Source organism: Antechinus flavipes, chromosome 2, assembly GCF_016432865.1.
Source record: "Antechinus flavipes isolate AdamAnt ecotype Samford, QLD, Australia chromosome 2, AdamAnt_v2, whole genome shotgun sequence".
In the NCBI taxonomy this organism is placed as follows: Eukaryota; Metazoa; Chordata; class Mammalia; order Dasyuromorphia; family Dasyuridae; genus Antechinus; species Antechinus flavipes.
The window spans coordinates 492,248,073-492,269,529 of record NC_067399.1 but is presented as its reverse complement, the minus strand read 5'-3'; the positions used below and the strand labels follow the sequence as shown (position 1 = coordinate 492,269,529).

Below are 21,457 nucleotides of genomic sequence, written 5' to 3'. Positions count from 1 at the left end.
TCTATCTATTATGCAACATTGTCTCTATTCTAGAAACATAAGGAATTAATTTCAAAATATAAGCTGAAAGAGAAAGATGCTTCTATGATGAGATAAGAATGAGAAGGAAATCTTAGGAATTGCCTCAAAATAAGTTTTTTTTTAAACTTTGTTTTCTCTTAAAGTCCCCAAACTGTTTCTGCTAAGTAGAAATCTGTCCTATTCTCTGCTACTCTATGGAGAGACCATTCCTAGTGTTTCCCTTTGAGCCTGGGATGGGAGAAAGAAAAAAAGAAAGAGAATTCAAAGTTTTCTTAAATGTCCTAATGCTCCCCTGCATTGATCACTGTCATGCCCTATCCTAGGCATGAGAGCTAAAAGTAGAGGGGATAGTGGTTGGGGTCAGGAATGCAGAGAGTAAAGAAGTTGGGATTGAGGAATCAGGGACTTAAAGAATATAACACATGACACTTAGGGAATGAGACAAGGGCAAAGGCAAGGGTGTAAGACTGGGAAAAGGAGAAGAAGGTAGGCACAAAACATTACATAGAGGTGAGGATGGGCACATAGCTAGTCCCCTCCTATGAGGTAGGGAGAATAATATTTGTGATTTGCTTTCATCTTTACAACATCATATAATTAAGGACTAGAAGAAATCAACAAGTCCAGTGACCTAATTTTACAGATGAGGAAAAGAGGTTGTAGATAAAGTAATTTAGGCAAAGCCACTCAAGTAATTAAGAAACATAGACTGAATTTAGACCCAGATCTTCTAACTCAAAATCCTGTATTCTTTTCACTAAACTGGCAAAAATTCACATTTAGATTAGACAAATTCAATTTTAGATGAAGTCATGGGATCACTGAATCAGCTTGTTCATGATCATATACATAGCAAGTAGCAGAGCTGGAATTTATACCTAGATACGCCAAAACCAAAATAGTGTAAGAAAGACAGAAAGACACTGACTGTGGCCTCCTTCAGTCTTCGGAAATCGATGTGTAGGTAAGCAGTGATTCCATTATAGGCTCCAGGTAGAGTGATTCCATGAATCAGCAACACAAAGAGTACAAGATAGGGCAAAGTGGCTGTGATCCAAACAACCTAGGGAGGAAAACAGGTGTTGGTGTTAAATGGTTCAACATCAGGACAAACTGGAAACTTTAATTCTCCTGACAGGCTAGGTCATCCCTTTATCTTAAGTCTTCCATACTATATTATTTGTTTCTCCATTCATCAAGTTATTTATGAAGTATCGTGTAACAGAAGAGAAATAGGTTCATGAAATTTTAATAAAATATTTGATGTGGAGGTTCCCATGATTCTGAATTTTTGGAAATGGTAGTGTTTTTTAATTTCGAGTTATGAGTTTTCAGAAGGCAAAACAAAAAAAGTACATGATAGGTGTGAGTATGCTACAGTAGATTGCCAACAATGGCATACATCAAAATTGATTTAAAAAAATATCAAGAGTATGAATGTACGTAAAAGAAGGACCAATCTCATAGAAAGAATGAGGAATGCAAAGAACATATTTGGTTCACTGTGACTTCTATTTTATCTGATGGACCATTTAGTACAAGAAAACTTTAATAATAAAATAGATTTTGTCCTTTGGTATACTGTATATGTTGAAAGTATAAGAAAATAAGTGATTTAGATAGATGAGAGCATTTGAAAACCTAAGATTTATATTGTTATCCATGAGTATCTCCAATGTTTAACATAATGCCAGGTACTTAGTGAGTAGATGTTTAAATAAATACTTAATAAATTTGTGACTGTTAAGAGCCTAAAATAATGTCTTCTCTATGGAAGAATTCTTTCTTTAGCATTTATTGAAGAACATGGACAAGATTATGTTGCTAGTGAAGGGAGATCAAAAATTTATTTAAGATAGGAGTATTTAGTGAGTGGGATGTCCTCATAAAATCTTATATTTCTCCAAATGAAATAGTTTCAATTTGACCACAATCTTGTTTTCTAGCACAACAGCAAAATTTTATAATATAATATAATACAACAACCTTATTATCCTCAGTAGCACCTGAATTTCACATAGCATTTTTGTTTTATGTTATTCTTAATTCATTTGTACATATATTATTGTAAATTATTTGTATGTGTATTTGTATTTTATCTCCTTCCTTGATTTTAAGCTTGTATTTTATAGCTTCCTGAACCTAGTGTTCTATACACAAGATTTGATGCAGATCCTCTGATTCCAAACAGTTCTGGACATTTTTAGGGCAAAATTGAGAATGGTCAGTGCTGGAGGGACTAGACATATTGATTCACTACTGGTAGGGTTGTGGTTCACCCATTCTGAAAAGGAATTTGGAATTATGTCAAGAAAGTTATCTCAAAATTGTCACGCTCATTAACCCAGAAATCCCACTACTAGGTACAAATCTCACAAAAAAAATTAAAAACAGAAAAATAAATGGCTCTATATTCATGAAACAGTTGTAGAAGCACTTTTTATAAAATCAAAGGAAACTAGAAATAAAGAAGATGCCTGTCTATTTGGGAATGGTTAGCATATTTTGCACTGTGCCAAAAAAAAAAAACAAAAAAAAACCAACACAAAGAATGTGAAGAATATAACAAAACTTCAGAAGACTTATATGAACGCACATAAAGTAAGATAAATGGAACCAGGAAAGGAGAAACTGATCTACAACAATGTAAATAAGAAGACTAAAACCAAGACCAAATATATGCATTTACTTAACTTTATTCATACATATACATGTATATGCATGTATGTATGAATACATCTATGTATGTATGAATACATCTATGTATGTATGAACACATAGGTGTGTGTGTGTGTGTGTGTGTGTGTGTGTGTGTGTGTGTATTTCTAGTAAATTAGCTTGGTCCCAGAGAAAAAAATGAGAAAAATACACCTTTCCCTATACTTTACAAAAATGGAAGCTGATAGGTGTAGAACATTACATATACATATTGTCAAGCTTGGTTGATGTATTGGCTAATTTTAATGAACTGCTTACTTTTTTCTCTCTTATTTTTTATATTGGACAAAGCCACATCAATGGGTGGATATATCTGTGTTTGTGTGTGTGTGTGTGTGTGTGTGAAGTGATGTGTAAAAACAAAAGACATTGAAGTGAATTTAGTTAAAATAGGAATTTGTTGAACAAATGAGTGTGAATGACTGAGCTGGCAGCTGACAGGCAAAGGATGCTGCTCATAAAGAGCAAGATGAATTGATGATGGCACACTGCTCATATTATCAAAATCAAATTCCCAAATCCATGCCAGGAAACAGGCATGGGGAGACTTGCCTATGTAGAGTGTGAGGAAAGGGGCATGCTCAAGAGCCCCAGTTCCATAGAGGGAGGTGGGGAGGAAAAGGGCCATGAAGATTCCAGCTGAAAAAGCATCATTTTCCCCTCATACATAGGCATACACACTCACATTCAAAAATAATCATTTTTGCAGCTCGGACATTTTAAAAAAAAGATTCTTGGAAGCTCTCTCTCATTGCAGGAGACTTGGTTTTGTTGTCTATGATCCTGTGATAACATGTTAATTCACAATTGTATCAGCCCCATTGTCAAACAGGTTATGTGCACGTGTTCCCTGTTCATGCTTCCAGTAAACAGAGCACAAGGCTCTTAGAACTTTACGTGTGCCAGAAATGCCTCATTCATCTGGCCAAGACATAGCAATTGGATAAGCCCTAGGACTAGGAGTCCGGGTTCTGTTCCTAGGAGCTGTACAGAGCCTCAGAACTAGAAGGGAGCAGAAGCAATTCCTATTGAATCTAGCTAGTTTCCATCTAATCCAATAGTCTTGAAGGAAACAAACAACACAACAACAACAAAACAGATCAGAAGGGTATCGAGAAGGAGATATGGCATGAGATCATGTACTTCAAACTGAAAGAAACTTTTGAGGTCATCTAATTCAATCCTTTTTTTAAAAAAGGTATAGATGAAGAACTTGACAACCAAAGAAGTAGATGATTTTGTCCAACACTATGGGTAGTAAAGGACAGAACCAAGATTCAAACCTAGGTCTTTGAATGCAGTGTGATGTAGTGGAAAGAGCTTTGAACTTGGAGTCATGAGACTGAAGTCCAAATAGCAAATCTACCACTGATGGACTGGGTAACCTTGGACAAGTAACAGAATCTTTAATCTTCTGTTTCCTTAACCGCAAAATCCTGAAGTTAGACTTCATGGTTTCAAGGTTCCTTTATGATTCTCAAATCTATGATCTTTAGATCATTTTCCTTTGAGTTTCCCCTTCTGGTCTTCATAAAGAGTAAAGTTTCTGTAAAGGGCCAGAACTCTGGAGAAGTATACTTGAAACAAGGTGTTAACTCAATGGAATTGATGAGATGATGGTTCTCTAGTTCACATATATACTTAGTACTTAGTATGGTCATGTAACAAAAACCATGAATCAACATGAGGAATATACATGTCCATAAATCCTAAAAGGAGGGTATATAAATAACAATCACACATCCACGCCTCCTTCAGCAGCCAAGAGATAGTCCAAAACCAATGGATTGTCCATTACTTCATGTGTAGGAATCCAATGATTCCTGCAAGTTTCTATGTTCTATCAATCTTACAACCTCATTAATTCAGACCCCACACCTTTGCAATTTGCAATCATTTGATCTAGATGGTTTTGAATTCTTAGCAGGGGATAGAAGGAATATATGCAGTTTTCACTTAAAATAGAAGACTTTAACAATTTATTGTCTTCAAATCAATGTTACTAAATACAAGTCTATTTTTTTCTGTTCAAGCCTATTAGCTAGATGGCATAATGGATAGAGTGGTGAACTTGAAATCAGGGAAGACCTGATTGAATTCTGTCTCAGACACTTGTTAGCTGTATTAACTTGGGCAAATTACTTAACTTTTCTCCTCTGTAAAATGAGGATAATCATAATACTTACCTTATAAGGTGGTTGTGAATATCAAGCGAAATAACATTTATAAGACATTTTACAAACCTTAAATCATTATGTAAATGCTAGTTATTTTTAGTTGTCTTCTAAAACTTTCATTTAGTAATATTAGAAACTCCTTAAAAGCAGGTAGGCACTCCTTAGATGAAGGAATGTATGTTAGAAGTTGTCTGGAGTTACAATTTGTATGTAAAGTGATAAAACAGTATTGTTAAAAGTTTTATTATTCAAACTTTCTGTAAGCACTTATTTAGCACCTCTATCTCCTAAGAAGTGTGCAAGACTCTAGAGATATAAAATTGATAGTCTTTGACCTAGAGTTTACCTTCTATTGATGTAGTTCATGTGGGATATAATTTGTTCCCAATATAGACAAGATAGAAACAGAATCAATAGACAGCATGTTGTTGTTTGTTTTTGTTGTTGTTATTATTTATCCTTCATTCTTGAAGAGGACCAATGACATCATGATGTTGATGTCTTGACTTGCAAGTGAATTGAATTTAGTGAGACTGAGCTGGGCAGTCATTAGCCTAACTCTCTCCTCCAAAACCATCAGGATCCAGTGGTAAGACAAGTCAAGACAACTGTCAATGGTTCAGGATGCAGGGGAAGATCTTATAGGAAAGCAGCAAAAGCTTCTTGAAGGCTTAGTGTTGAAGAGTGCTAGGGGGTCCAAGAGACAGAAAAGTAGGGAAGCATTCAAAGAGTAATGGGCTAGCCTATGCCTAAACACAAAGACAGGAGATATTAACTCCAGACTAGTTTGAGGGGAAAGATAGGCTGAATTTCAGTCAGACTTGGGAGAATTTCAAAGTGTTTGTGTCAGTGTCAAAGAGTTTGAATGTGTAAAGTCTGATTGTCTACTCTTCTTATAGGAGATGCTGTTTGTTGGATGGGCACAACTAGACATCAGCTCACCCTCTCTTTGGAGTGCCTAGGAAATAATAACCACTCTCTCTATCAGCAAACTTGATTTCCAAGGTCTGTTAGCACATCACTGACTGACTATACCAGAGTCTGACTGAAAGGTTTCTGAAGTTTTATTTGCTTCTCTCCAGGTTCCCTATTGAGGCCAACCTTTGCCCAGGGATTTAGTCTCCTCAAAAATTTCCAACACCTCCCTGGTCCTGATGTAATGGACTCTAACAAGAAGTAAAAAAGACTGGGGATAGGACAAATGGTTTCCACCTCAAATTTTTCCTCCATCCTGAGAGTCCCTTTTGCCTCTAAATGTTTACCAAATTTCCCTTTGCTTTTGCTCTGCTTGTTCAAGTCATAATTAGTGTCCCAGATGAGTAAAAACATACCATTCTCTCAACAGCTATGGGCTTAAAGAATATTCCCAAATTCTGAATCCCTGCGAAAGTTGGAAGTATAAGTACTTGCAATCTATCTCCAAGCCACGGCATTGAGGAGAGAGCAATCTGCTAATGGAAGTACTGTGTTCCACTCAGGATGCCTCCCCAGAATGAACAAAATATCCACTTTTTCATGTGACAGCTTGACATGATAATTAGAGACTGGGACAGGGGAAAGTTTTGGGCCTTCTTTGGGCCAGCCCAGGACCCCTGCCCTGTCAGCTGGTATAGTTTAGCCATGTGGTATCATCAGTGTGCTTATTCTGAATAGCATAATTGGTGCAGAAAGGGCAACTGGCCAAGCTAATAAAAGCTCTGCTCTCATGAGTTAATGCAAGTGCTAAGTAGTTAGTGCTGCTGGCACAATGAGGCATCTTTTTGAATCTATTACAGATCCAAAGGTGTCAGAGAGCTGGAGTGGATTGCTTTTGTTTGGGACAGGCTTAAGGCCATGTTAAAGGGAGAATTATGCTTATACTTCCCAGGAATTCTATTGGTGATGCACATAATCATTAATAGAGTTCCACTACTTTCATAAGGAAACTTAGCTAAGGAATCACTTTCCCTAGAATCTTTTCCTAATATCCACCTAAAAAGTCAAATAAAACTAAAAGATCCTTTAATTGGAAATGCTACTTGGATAGGAATATTTTGTAATTCCCTTTCCATGCCCTGCCTCTAGAATTCCTTTCTTAATAATAGGATAATTCTATTTGTGCCAAAAAATTAAAATAAAAAAACATAATGAAACATGCTTTGGAATCTTTCCTCCTTTCAGACATCCCCTCTATATTCTTCTTGACAAATAACAATCTTTCCTGTTACTTCACTCTCAACTTATACCCTCTGATAAATAAATGAATGATATAATCTTAGAATAGGTAAGAATCACTGAATTATATAACAAAAGTCTCAGAAGGAATCTTGAAGATCATGTTGTCTAACCCCTACCCAAATCATGATTCTCTATGCAACATGCCCAACAAATAGATATTCAGACTTCTTTAAAGACCTCCAGAAATGGGAATCACTATTGATCCAGAGATCTACTCTAGCCTAACTTAGGAAGGGCATGAAGCAATCTTTCAAGACTAGAACTACACACCTATGATTCATTCCTATACAAGTTTCTAGTCTGTTCTTTCCTACTATGGTTAAAATTCCCTCTTGGAGATATGGCCACATAGTATATTTTAGGATTCTACATGAGAATTCCATTTCTACGAATTGTCAGAATCTGGTAACCTCTGACATAAACATGTCTAAGGACCTGAAATCAGGAGGACTTGATCCCAAGTTCCATATAAGTCATTCTGATCAAGTGATTATTCTCAATACCCTCATTCATAGAATGCTAGCATTATTATTTTTGTTCTTGTTGTCCTATGAATAGGGGAAGGCTGAGAAGATGATATCGAGGATATAGCTGCCCATAATCTTGTTAGCCATGGAGTCATTCCATTCAAAAATACTTTTTGGAATAAAATAGACCACCATTGACTGAGGAAGAATCCTAGCATACAGTGAACTAGATAATCTCAAAAACCATTCCAACTCTAGAAACTAAGAAGGAGAAATTACCTTTCCTGATGTCTTCACTCCTTTCCACAAGCTGAAAAAGAGGATGATGACGACCACCATCAGGCACAGAGAGAGTTGCCACTGAGGCATGCCAATGTCATGGATCCCATTGCTCTCATGAAGGTGGAGCACACCACGCCTAGTTGGGTGAGAGAACAGAATGGTAGAGGGCACAATCGATGCTTTGCATTATAGGACTTGGGGTGGGTAATTGATGCAATGATTTCAAAAGATTTTTCCCTCCCTCTACTAAGGTAAGGAGCAATAATAGTTCTGCATCTGCCCCTGGGAAAGGGGGAGAGTCTTTTTGTTGTTATTTCTTCAATAATAATTAGTTCATAGACCATGATAGGGTCAGGGAGAGACAGAATGGTACTGTGAAAATGGTCTGACTCTGGAGTCACAAAACCTAGGTTCAAATCTTGACTTTCCTGGACTTTGTTCTTTTCATCTTTAAAAGAGAGATTACTATCACTCTATTTCTAGTTCATAGCAAAAGTCTGCAGATCTACAATTGCTTTGGCAATTTTTTTTAGATTGATGATGCCTTTTTGCCCATCTCCTTTCTCATAGTCCAGGATCTCTCTCTCTTTTCATTTCTTATCTGCTTTCATACTGAGTGAGGTGAAGTTCTATCTCAGTAAAGAATTTGGATTTATTATATTGTCATATTATTATCTCAATTGAGAGACACTGCTCTAGATAAGCGGTGTCAAATTCAAATAGAAATAGAGGGCATTACTCCATATATAAGGATACCTGCCAATTGCACAATGACTTAGTTTTTTTAAAGTTAAATGCTTTATTTTTCCCAATTAAAATATAAAAACTTTTTTTTCATTTTTTGATTTTTGAAATCCAAATTCTCTCCTCTCTCTCTCTCTCTCTCTCTCTCTCTCTCTCTTTCTCTCTTCCCCCCCCTCTCTCTCTATCTCTTTCTCTCTCTCTCTCTCTCTCTCTCTCTCTCTCTCTCTGTCTCTGTCTCTCTCTCTCTCTCTCTCTGTCTCTGTCTCCCTCTGTCTCTCTCTCTTCCTCAATCTCTCTCTCTCTCTTTCTGTCTCTCTGTCTCTCTGTCTCTTTTTCTCTCTCTTTCCTTCTTGAGAAAGTAATTTGATATAGGTTATACATGTGCAGTCCTGCAAAACATATTTCCATATTAGCCATGTTGTGAAAGAAAATGCAGACTAAAAAATAAGAAGAATAATCAAAACTAAAAAAAAAAAACCAAAACCCAGTATTCTTTGATCTGCAAGTTCATCTCCATCAATTCATTCTCTGGATATGGACATATATTTTTCAATATGAATCCTTTGGCATTGTCTTGGATTCCATTGCTGAAAATACTTAAGTCATTCACAATGGAATATTCATACAACATCGTTGTCACTGTGTACAATATTATCCTGGTTCTGCTCACTTCACTTTTTATCAGTTCATATAAATTTTTCAAGGTTTACTTGAAATTATCTTGCTCATCATTATTTACCACACAATAGTATTTCATTACAATCATATACCACAACTGATTCAGCCACTCTCCAATTGATGGCATCCACTACAAAAGGAACCACTATAAGTATTAGTCCTATAAGTCCTTTTTTTATCCTACGACATCTTTAAGATACAAATCTAGTAGTGATATGTTGGATCAAAGGGTATGTACAGCTTTATATCACTTTGGTCATAGTTCCAAATTGCTTTCCAAAATGGCTGGATCATTTTTCACAACTCCACCATTACTGTCTCAATTTTTCCATATCTCCTTGACCATTTATCATTTTCCTTTATTTGTTGTATTAGTTAATCTGAGAAGTGTGAAATGGCACCAATATAATATCTGTTTTGTATTATATTTTCATTTATTATTGCAAATATTTCCCAGTTACATTTTAATCTATTTCAGCTGCACTCATATATGGGCCATATGGGGTCCATGGGACATGTTTGGCAACTCCAGTTTAGATTTTTTGGATTTATAGCTGTAAGGGATCTTAGAAATCATCTAATCTAGTTCCTTCATTTTACATATAAAGAAACTAAGTAGCTAGAAGATTAAGTGATGAAGTGCCTGAGGTCACACACTTACATTTAGTAAGTGGCAGAAGTAGGTTTCCTTATCATGTGAAAAAAAAAAAAAAAGTGTCAAAACCTCCTTGTTCATCCCAGGTCACCTTCCTTACAATCCTGGATTCTCACCCTGAGTTATAGCTTGGATAATACCACTCATCTCCCCTCACCCTTCAATAGGCTCTGTATTTTCCAGGGAATTTCACTGTTCCAGAGTTTGTCTTCATTTTCCTGGCAAAGCTGAGTTAACTTCCTGTTTCTGAGGAGAAAAGCTCAAAGAGATCCAATAAAAAAGAAAATCAGGCTTATAAAAAAAAAGTCTTGGATGTCTGATGTGTCCTACAAGACCACAAAACCAGAGCCAGATGAATTTCCTTGATAGAAATAGCATGGCAAGGAGATTTGGAATTTATGTTATACTAGTGGAAAAAATGTATCCCAAGTTTGGAGACTTGCTTACTAAATTAGTCACTGAGGAGTCAGAGTTTGCTGCTTGGGCAAATGAAAGGCTTTGCTGCTGCTGCTGTTTCTGAGACTTAAGGGCAATTGCTGCCTTTAGCTGGACCATCCAAATAGATTATGAGGGTGTCCAGTCAGTCCTCCGTCTTTTCTCAGATCACTTCTTTCCATGTATTTGAAGTTCTAGTCAAATGGCTCTTCTGTCATCTGAACACACGCTGTTCTTTTCTGATCTTTCACTCAACTTACATTATAATCCCCTAATTTAAGGTTTTGATTAGCTAGAGGCCTGGGTGACCACTGTGGGACCAAAAATGGGAATGAAGATTGGTAGTTCCAGAGAACAGAGTAGAGACAAATGTCATATAGTGGAAAGAGTGCTAGAGTAGGAGACTAAGACCTATACTGAAGTGCTGATTCTGTTTTAATCAGTTGTACAGTCATGGAAAAGTTATGCTACCTTTTTAAGTCTCAATTTCCTCATCTGTGAAATGGGAGAGTAATCTTTATACTTTCTATCCCTCAAGTTGATTGTACAAGAAACTATTCTTTAAGTCTTAAAGCACTAAGGAAATGGGAGATTGGCTCATGCTATTTCCTGTGCTGAGAACATCACAACCTAATCCACCCTTGATTTTGCCTATCAAATTGCTACCCACTTTTTAAGATCCAACACTAGCTTTGAAAACAGAGAACCTAGATTCAAAACCTCCCTTTCTCATCTACTACTTCTGTAACCTTGAACAAATAATTTACTATTTCTGGGCTCCTTCTATGAAATGATTTCTAAAGTGTCCCCCTTTAGATCTATGATCTTAAGAAGTAATCCTATTAGTGTTTTTAGTTGATTAAATACTACCTTCTCTATAAAACTTTCACTGAAGCCTATCTGACAACGATCCTTGCCATTACGTCTCACATTGGCTCTTTGTTTTATATTTCTCTGATACACTTATCATATAACACAGCATTTTATAATTCTACATTGGTGTCCTTTCTTCCAGGACTGAACTAAACTGTGCATATATCTTTGAGGATAGACACCATGTTGTTTCAAGAGGTATGCTGGCAAATAGTTAATAACAGGCTATCTGAAAACTCATGTCATACTTTTAAGTTAATCTGCATTATTAAGGATTTTCCCCATTACTTTCTTCAGTCTAGAGCAGAACTCAAAGCCTGTCTTGCCAGTTTCCTGTGTGTAAATGTTCCCACTGCAAATTTAACTATCTGCTATCAAGAGGAGGTCCAAACGGACTTTGACACACTCTTGGTTGTATTTCAACTTCTTTATCTCCTTCATAACTTTGCAGAGTGTTCCATATAGGAGTCATTTCGCTTTACTATATTTAGCCCTTATAAAATGGAGTCTAATTAAAAGGGTTTTTTATTTTATTTTTCTATGCCTCATGCTATGTAGAGTCTTGAGTGTGCATAACTGAATGTTATTTTGTGTGAATGGGAACATAAATGAGTGGGACTGAATGGGTGTGAGGATGAATGGGTTTTGTGAAAACTAATGGCTGGTTTTTATTTTTTTCTTTCCTTTGTGAGTACTAAATTATATCAGCAAATGATTGGTGAAATTTAAACATTAAAGTTCTGGAAACAACTCTTCTTGGTCTACAATATACTGGACTGATTTGTACAGCAGGATAAGTGTTTGTCCAGGTTGACCAGATGGCCCAAAATTCCACTAAAACTATAAAGGACATAATTTCTTTAATTGATTTTAATACTAGAAATTCGAAACTAATTTTCTATATACTCAAAGTCCAAGGCACAAAGGTTTGACACAACTAACTCAGGCTTCTTTGAATTTGCCAATAAATGCCTTGGAAACTAATCATACTTAATTATGCCTAAAGTTTCCTAGACTTTTAAGCCAGAAAACCTCAGTGTCTTGTTCAGCATTTGGCAAAAAGATTCAGCTAGGAAAAAAAGCAATTCTCAATCTTTACTAGAGTCAGGCACAGAGTAAAAATTATCACCAGGAAAATAAAGAGCCAAAGTTGCACTTACTGAAAGGGCCAAGATTCCTTTTAGCAACAGGTCTGGTTTGGCCTCAGACCAAGGGCCTGGGGAAAAGAATAGGGGTTTTGTTCTCAATTTTTTCAATTCCTTGGCTTAAATGAATACAAGATGGCAAAAAAACTAGCCAGGAGGGAGGAAAAAGAAGAAGAAGAAGAAGAAGAAGAAGAAGAAGAAGAAGAAGAAGAAGAAGAAGAAGAAGAAGAAGAAGAAGAAGAAGAAGAAGAAGAAGAAGAAGAAGAAGAAGAAGAAGAAGAAGAAGAAGAAGAAGAAGAAGAAGAAGAAGAAGAAGAAGAAGAAGAAGAAAGAAGAAGAAGAAGAAGAAGAAAGAAAGAAAGAAAGAAAGAAAGAAAGAAAGAAAGAAAGAAAGAAAGAAGAAGAAAGAAGATCTAATCTTGCCAAGGTGAGTTAGCATGTCTGAATGTTGAATCCCCAGATTAGATATCATGTAATTACTTTAATGCAGAGAGTTTTTGAGTAGTGCACTTTCCAGCCTCAAAAACAGAGTAAATGTATGGCTTTCTTAGGCTAAATTGTAGTCATATTAGGAGGACTAGGTGGCAGAGACTAAAAGGAAGAAAAATGGTTCCCTTTTATTTACCCTGACCACAAACCCAGAAAAGTCCTCCTCCTGCCCTAACTCAGAGCTTTGAATTGTTGGAAACTGGGTGACCACAATGGGATAAGAATGGGAAGGAGAAGGGAAGGAAAGAAGCATGACCAAAGAGTGCTGTGGTGTATAGGATAGAATTATGGAGTTAGGTCAGAAGCCTTGGGTCAATTCTTGTTTCAGCTATTTATTATCTATATTACTCTACACAAGTCACTTAATTCTTTATGTACTTTCCTGATGTCTAAAAGTGTCTAAAAGAAAGGGATTTGATAGCGTGCCTTAAGAGATCCCTTTCTGATATTTGAGTGGTCTTATAAGACAAGAAAAGGTAAGGAACTAAGCTTTAGTACTGCTATTAATGTCATCATTTGATCCTTACAACATCCTTAGGATATGCAAGCTATAACTATCCCTATTTTACAATTAAAGAAACTTAGAGAATGAGTGACTTGCTTGAGTTATACAGCTAGCAAATGTTGGAGGCTAGATTTGAATTCAGTTCTTCCTGACTCCAGGCTCAGTATGCTATCCATTGGAATATCAACTGCTTTATACAAATCTTTGAGTTTCGAGTTCATCATTTACAAAATGGGGACAATATTATTTATGCTCAACAAAACATTACTCAAGTCCCAGCTTGGCTAATACTTTGATGTATGACCACAGGTGAAAAATTTCTTTAGTCCTTGTGCCTTACTTTCCTCATTTGTTCGCATGGTATACCAGGCAGAATACTAGCCTTGGAGTCAAAGGAGTTGGGCCACAGCCTCAGATTTGTCACATACTAGCTCTGTGACCATCTACTCTTGGTGCTGCAGTCAATTCAATCTATCACAACAAATTAATAATCAACAAAGTAATTACCATAAGGTAATTATAATAATAATATAATAATTGCAAGGCACCAAGGTACATTGGGAACAAGATTAAAAAAAAAGGAAAAAAGAAACTTTTACCTAGCTTCATTGAGTTTATACTTTTGAGAGGGTAAGATAAGCAAATTTACAGATACGTAAATAAAATTCATGGTAATGTGAGAAGAAAGAGAGAGAATTGGAGAGACACAGAGAAACAAAGAGACACACAGAGAGAGACAGGGACAGCAACAGGAACAGGGACAAGGACAGGGACAGAGAGACAGAGACCATAGGCAGAAAGACAGAGAGACAGAAACACAGAGACACACAGAGGGACAGAGGAACAGAGAGTTACCCATTAAGAAGATCAAAGGTTTGGTAGAGCTGGCTTCTGAACCAGCCTCGAAGGAAATTGAGGTTTCTTAAAATGTTGTCTCTTTCTCTCTGTCTCCCTGTCTTTTCTCTCTGTGTCTCTCCATCTCTCTCTTTCTCTCTCCTCATATTACCATGAATTTTATTTACTTATCTGTAAATCTGCTTATCTCACCCTCTCCACTCCTTGAGGCCAGGGAAAGTTTCTTTTTTCCTTTTTTTTTTATCTTTCTGTTTCAATGTACCTTGGTGCCTTGCACATAAGGACAAACTCTATTTCAGGAATGCTAGTTCTAATGCAAAGAGTTGGAAGATGGATTGTCCAATTTGGGGAAAAGATAACAGAGCAGTTTGGCTTGATCAGAGAATATGAGAAAAGGAATAATGTGAGATAAGTATATGGCCAAGGGGTTTATAGCTTAACCTAGAATATTCTGAAAATTGTTATAGACCTATTGTCTGTCATAGATAATGTTGGACCCTCCCTTTACCCCATAATATCCAGTGGATTTTTTTTAAATGATGTGAGCACAAAGGCCTTCACGGGTCTTGGGTATGGTGAGTCAGAAATCCCTGGTCTCTCTTTTTAAGACCATTGATTTAGTCTGGAATTATTCAAGCCCAGAAAGGAGAAGGACCTGTCCAAGGTCACTTAGTAAATAGCAGAGCTAGATTTGAACTGGGGAACTTAAGACTCCAGATCCAAAGCTCTTGTCTTTCTATCATATTTCATCCCATTGTTATTGCCCTTGAAAAAGCAACTTTTAAAAATCTAAAATTTCATTCTCAATGAACCTTGTCCACAGTAGAAATGCAAAATTATAACTGTGGCCTTTTGCTAACTTAAAAGGCCAGATACAAAAAAGAAATCCCCAACTTCACCTCTTGACTGGCTGAACTGACCTCAGAGCTCATTTCTCCCTTGTTCTTTAAACTGGCTGAGGAATAATAGAAGTGATTATGGAGCTGAGAGATCCCTGTCTGAGGGTGCCTACAGAGAACCTAAGCCTGTCTCCTTAATATGAAAAGGAGTTCTATGTCTCCCTTCTAGGTTAAGCTACAAACCCCTTGGCCATATACTTATCTCACATTATTCCTTTTCTCGTATTCTCTGATCAAGCCAAACTGCTCTGTCATCTTGTCCCCAAATTGGACAATCCATCTTCCAACTCTTTGCATTAAAACTAGCATTCCTGAAATAGAGTTTGTCCTTATGTGCAAGGCACCAAGGTACATTGAAGATAGGAAGATTAAAAAAAAAGGACAAAAGAAACTTTCCCTGCTTCAGGGAGTGCTATGTTGAGCATCTATGTTGATGCACAAATAATTCCCTAGAATCAGGGACTTGGCTGCCCTACTTTCCATTCTTTGAAATCCACCCGAGTGTCAATGTCTCTATCTCCTTATGGTACATAGAGAAACTACCTTTGCATGTTTGGTTTCTGGCAAAGTGGAATAAGTGTGTGTACCTAGATTGTATTTACAGGTATAAACTGGTAAGGAACTTTAAGGCCGTTTAGTCCCACCCTTCATATTACAGATGAAGAAAATGAGGCTCAAAAAGGGTGAATAACTTGTTCAAGATCACTTAGGGAAAATAGGCAGAATTTGAACTCAGGTCCTTTAACCAAATCCAACACATATTCTATTGCCTCATACTGTTACTTCCTTGTCCCATGTGTCATTCATTCAACAGTCTCCTCTCCTCCCCAGCCTACTTTCCACCATGTTCCCATTGTTATCATAATTTCCTAATCCTGGGATTGAAGGATCAGGTTAACAATAAGAAGTAGAATGGATTAGAGAAGCAAGCTGATTTCATAGAATTTTAGCTAAAAGAAACATCGGTGGTCATCTAGCTAGATTCCCTCATTTTATATAAAAGGAAAATAAGAAAAAAAATGCTAAATGACTTGGCCATAGTCACACATTCATGAAGGAATAGGAAAAAAGACACCAGAATCCCAGTCCTGGCTTTATATATGTCCTTGAGTACTTTACCTTCCTGAGCCTGGAAATTACAAAACATTAAAATAAATAAATAAATGAGTAAATATAAAGTAATTTGAAGACAAAGAAAGTACCAATAAATAAGGAGATTTTTTTTAAAGCACCTTAAACATAGGAACTATTTAATTGTTTTTGTTTTTAGTACTAAGCTTAGTTCATGGCACATATTATTTACTTAGTATATGCTTCTTGGATTAATTGATTGATGTAGAGAATACCATTTAAACTGAACCTTGAAGGAAAGATTCTAAAAAGGGGAAGTGAAGCAGAGGGTGGGGGGAGGGAGAAAGAGATAGGTGGATGGATAGTTGGGTAGGAAGGTAGGAATCTGTAATGTTTAGAGGTTTGTCTAATTAATCTCTAACACTAAAAGTCTAAATGTCTATGGTTGTTCTTTTAATTTTAGTAATAGAGGGGGCCACTTTCCTATAAAATCTCAAAGAACTCCTGTTTCAGGATAAAAGGCCCCAGGAGAACAATAAATGTGGCAGAGAATGGCCTCATCCCATTGATCAATAGAACAAAATATGAATTAGAGACCTCACATGGAATGAATTTTTAATTTCTTCTTTAATGCTTTACGAATCCCTATTTAAAACTGCAATATTCTCCTTTGTTGCCAATTAAAATTTATCTATATATGCCTTAGGAAACTATTTTATGAATTGACAAGGCCAAAAAAAAAATCATCATCTCATCAAAAATATTTAGTGCCTTTGAAGTCAAGAAGTCTGATTAGAGGATCATAGATTCAAAGGTGGGAGTTCAAAAGATGTCTAGTCCAATTTCTTCATTTCTTGTTGTTAGTTATTTCTAACTCACCATGAAGCCTTTGGAACTTTTCTTGGCAAGGACCCTGGAGTGGTTTAGCATTTCCTTCTCCAGATTATTTTATGAGTGACAAAACTGAGAAAAACATGGCCAACTGACTTCCTTAGGGTCACACAACTGCATATATGTGAGGCTAGATTTGAACAGCAAGAAGATGAACCTTCTTGACTCTAAGTCAAGCACTCTATTTTACCACCTAGGTGCCTTCCTCCATTTTGCATATGAAGAAACTAAAATCTAGCATCAATAAGAGAAAAAGACAGAATGTAAATAGAGGTCCTCTGGCTCCAGAGATATCTTCCTATCTTACAGAATTTCCAGCAACAGAATGACAGTGACAGAATCTGTTACAGAGACCATATTGAAGCCTTGCTTGCTTGCAGGGCCCACAAAAGCTTGGATTTCAATGACAACCTGCAAGAGCCCAGAGTCCCCTCCATGTCAAGGGAAGGAGTCAGACATAAAGTGTGTCAAAGAAGGGCTCTGGGAAGATTGAGATCTGGTAGAATCTGAAGAACTCTATGAGCTGGTCTAAAGGGATAGGTAAGGGGGGAGTATCCATGCTCATTCAAACCTTTATATGTCCACACAGAGAGTCCAAGGAAGTAATCAAATCGTGCATTTGATCATGTCATTTGAAGCAGGAAAAGAAAAACTTACCTGAAAATCTAGGAAAAGCTTGATTCCCAAAACTCCAGAAATAGGAATGCTCTTAATGGCAGGCAGGGAGGGGTTTAAGACAAGGGACAAATGAAATTTCCTTTTCTCTTCTAGATTATTCAGAAAAAGTCTCATGTCAGGGTGAGTCATGGGTGTTACTTGCAGAGGTCAAGAATGGAAGGAACCAAAGACAGAGCAAAGGCAGGATTTTTCCATTAGGGAATTGCAGAGCACATGGTTTAGCAGCAACAAGACATATTAGAAAGAACAAGGAAGAGAAGACAAAGATCACAGAATTAGAGCTAGAAGAGGTGTTGGGGATCCTTACGTCCAAAATCTTCATTTTGCAGAAGAGGAAACTTCCATAAAACAGAGGTGGTAAGTGACTTATCCAAGGTCATACGTAGAAGTAGTGAAATTTGAATGCAGATCCTCTAATTTCAAATCTAATGGTCTTTCCACGGTAAGAGAATGCCTTTTGACTTGGAGGCCAGTGGAACCTCCTGTCATGGTAGTGGCAAGACATTCCAAGATAATGACCTTCCTGTGAAAGTTTGTATCTAAGGAATCAATGTATGGGTTATTCTAAATCCCAGGACACTGAGGAATAAAGTGAATAGTCATTATTGTTATTTTTATGAACAATACAATCTCTAAAACCTCAGCTATTTTGATCTATTCAGAAATGGTATAAACAGTTCTTGTTGAGTAAAAAGTTCCAGAAAATTTCTTCCTTGGGGGATTTTCAGGATTTTAATTGTAAGTATCTTAGAATATCAGAACATTGGAAGATGCCTGGAAGCTCAAAGTGGAGAATTAGGATAACACCATATGGGAGCTCATAGACTATCAAGAAGACAGATATCATACACATGAAGAAAATCAACTAAAGTGTTAGGGAGACTGGGCATTGAGTCCAGTGTGAATAAATACAGCATCCCCATCCCACCTCAAACTATTTGCAGTGAATCAATTAGAATTTGCTGGTCATGTAGTATATCAGGTGGAAAATGAAATACATCTTAAAATCAGAAGACTTGATTTCAAATCTTATTCCTACTGCTTTTTTACTATGTGATTTTGATATGGCAGAATGAAAGAAAATAAGATCATGGATTTAGAACTTTAAGGAAGTTTAAAGTCATCTAGCCAGACTACTTTTTACAGATTAAGAAACTGAGGTTTAGAAAGGGGAAGTCCTATGCTCAAGGTCATAAAGTTAAGTATAGAGCTGACGTTCTGAGACTCCAAATCCAGCATTTTTCTTATCACACCAAGATAAAATTCAGTCTAAAACTAACAAGTGAAAACAACTTGGATTCAAGAAATTACTAATTTCTTTGGTGCACTATCAACTTGTGAGACTAGCACTTTTTGACCTTTAGATTTAAAAAGCATTGCTCCTATAATGGGGAACTATTGTGACTGATACTTTTAAATCAGTTTACTTATTAGTATCCATCTAAGATATTTATAATTTACCATATACCAAAAATTATATTACAAGTCAAGTGAAAATTACAGTAAATGAAAATATTATAAATTCACACTTTTTTCTAAGTCAAGGAAGCTATCATTTGAATATAATTAGAATAATCACTAATAATTGGCTTTAACACTAGAAGGAAACTTAAATGATGATGATGGTGATGATGACAACATTAAACCAATAGTTATGTAGTTCTTTCAGTTTTACAAAATACTGTTTGTTGTTGTTCATTCTTACCTGACTCTACCTAATCCCATTTGAGGTTTTCTTGACAAAAATACTGGAGTAGTTTGACATTTCCTTCTTCAGCTCATTTTACAGAGGAGGAAACTGGGGCAAACAGGGTTAAGAGATTTCCTCCGGGTCACACAGCTATTAAAAGGATGAGACTGAATTTGAACTCTGGTTTTCCTGAGGCTAGGCCTGTCTTACTATCTACTATGCCACCTAATTGCCTCAGTTGCAAAGTATCTTATGAAAATTATCTCATCCAAATAACTGATGCTCACAATCACCTGGTGAAATACCTATAGTTTCATTATATTATAAATGAGAACGTTGAGGAGGAGAGAGGCTAAGAGATTTGCCCATAATCACATAGGAGTTCATTTCTTGAAGCAAGATTCAAATTCGGGCTTTCCTGAGTTAGTCTAATCCTTCTGTTCTGTGTGATGTTATCTTAAAGATCAAGTAATCTAACTTGCTCATTTTACAAGCAAGAGAGATCTATCTGGATAGTGGACTTACCTAAAGTCACATTGGTGGAAAGTAGCAGAGCCAGGATAGGAATCCAAGTTTTCTAACTCAAAAACTAATGTTCTTTCTACTGCACCCCAATGTAATATTGACCCATCTTCATTCTAATAGGACAGATGTATACATTATGATGCTGGGTAGGATATCCCTTCTTTCTAGGACTCTTTTTTTTTTTTTTTAATGGTCTCACCCTTTCACAACTGGTGAAAATATCCAAGATACACAACAAGAAACCAACCCATTTTTGACCTTGCTTCTTTTCAATTCAGCCATCCTTCTGTTGGCCTATAGCAGGAACCAAAAGGCTTAGTTGACCTGTTACCAGTAAACCTCATGTTTGGGGAGCACAAAAGGGAAACAGAGAGTGGACCAATACTTACTCATAGAATTCAGCTGCCGGAGTGTTCTTGTACTTGGAGTATTTGGTTCCATTGCCTAGCACAGACCCATTGAGAAACTTGGAGTCTGTGCAGTTCGGACTGTTCCACGGGTGGTCACAATTGGTCCAGGGAAGATTAAGGGTGAATGAAGAGAACAGGTAGTAGAGAGACCAGGCAATGATGACATTGTAGTAGAAGCCCACATAGAGAGCAATGAGGATAACAGCGTAGCCAACACCTGGAAAGAAGTTGGGGAATGAGAAGAGAAGGGACTCCAAATCCAAGCTCAAGAGCCATCTCCTGAGCTCTCTGTAGTCTTTATGTAATATTTGATCTTATGCAGGGTGTCTCAAAAGTCTTAGCACAGTTTGGGGCTTTAATAAAAATGACATGAAAAACTAGGTAGCACAGAAAACAGAGTACTGGATCCTGAGTTACGAAAACCTGAGCTCAAATCCAGTCTTAGACACTTATTAGTTATGTGACCATTTTACATCTCTATCATGGTATCTTCAACTATAAAATCTCACTTCTCAGGGCTCTTATAAAGACAAAATAATATTTTTAAAGCTCTTAACACAGTGCTTGACACATAGTAAGCACTTAATAAATGTTATTTTCCTTTTTTTCCTTCCTTGTCTTTTCATAAATAATTAATTCTCATGGCAAATTATGTCATGGCAAAAGTATCTCTTCTCTCAGTACTCTCTCCATTGCCATCACAATAGTACAAAGTCTGTGTGTTATTTGCCAAAACAATTCAATAGATTCCTTAAAAGTTTCTCCATTCTCACTCAATTTTCTACTTAATTTATTCTTCACATAGGCCCTAGAATGGGGACTTGGACCTATGATTTTATTTGTATAGAGCCTATAATTTTATTTGTATAGCACAGAGGTATGAGATTTATAGCCCTCTGCACAACCCTAATCGAATTAAAAAATAACTGGGAAGTTTTTGAAAAAAAAAAAAAAAACAATGTAGATATAATGTTAATTAGTGGTTTTTAAAGTCAATATATCTACAGGGATCCCATGTTTTTGAATTTGACA

At 36.5% G+C, this 21,457-nt stretch overlaps 1 protein-coding gene across 1 annotated transcript in view; it reads right to left on the bottom strand.

Annotated features, from left to right (window-relative positions):
* Positions 1-21,457, bottom strand: part of SLC6A2 (solute carrier family 6 member 2) — a 55,895-nt gene that overhangs the window by 16,516 nt on the left and 17,922 nt on the right. The window contains exons 3-5 of the mRNA XM_051979867.1: positions 20,405-20,642; positions 7,880-8,018; positions 950-1,084 (exon numbers count right to left, since the gene is read on the bottom strand). Of these exons, the coding sequence (XP_051835827.1) occupies positions 950-1,084; positions 7,880-8,018; positions 20,405-20,642 (512 nt within the window). The remainder of the gene's footprint in view (positions 1-949; positions 1,085-7,879; positions 8,019-20,404; positions 20,643-21,457) is intronic.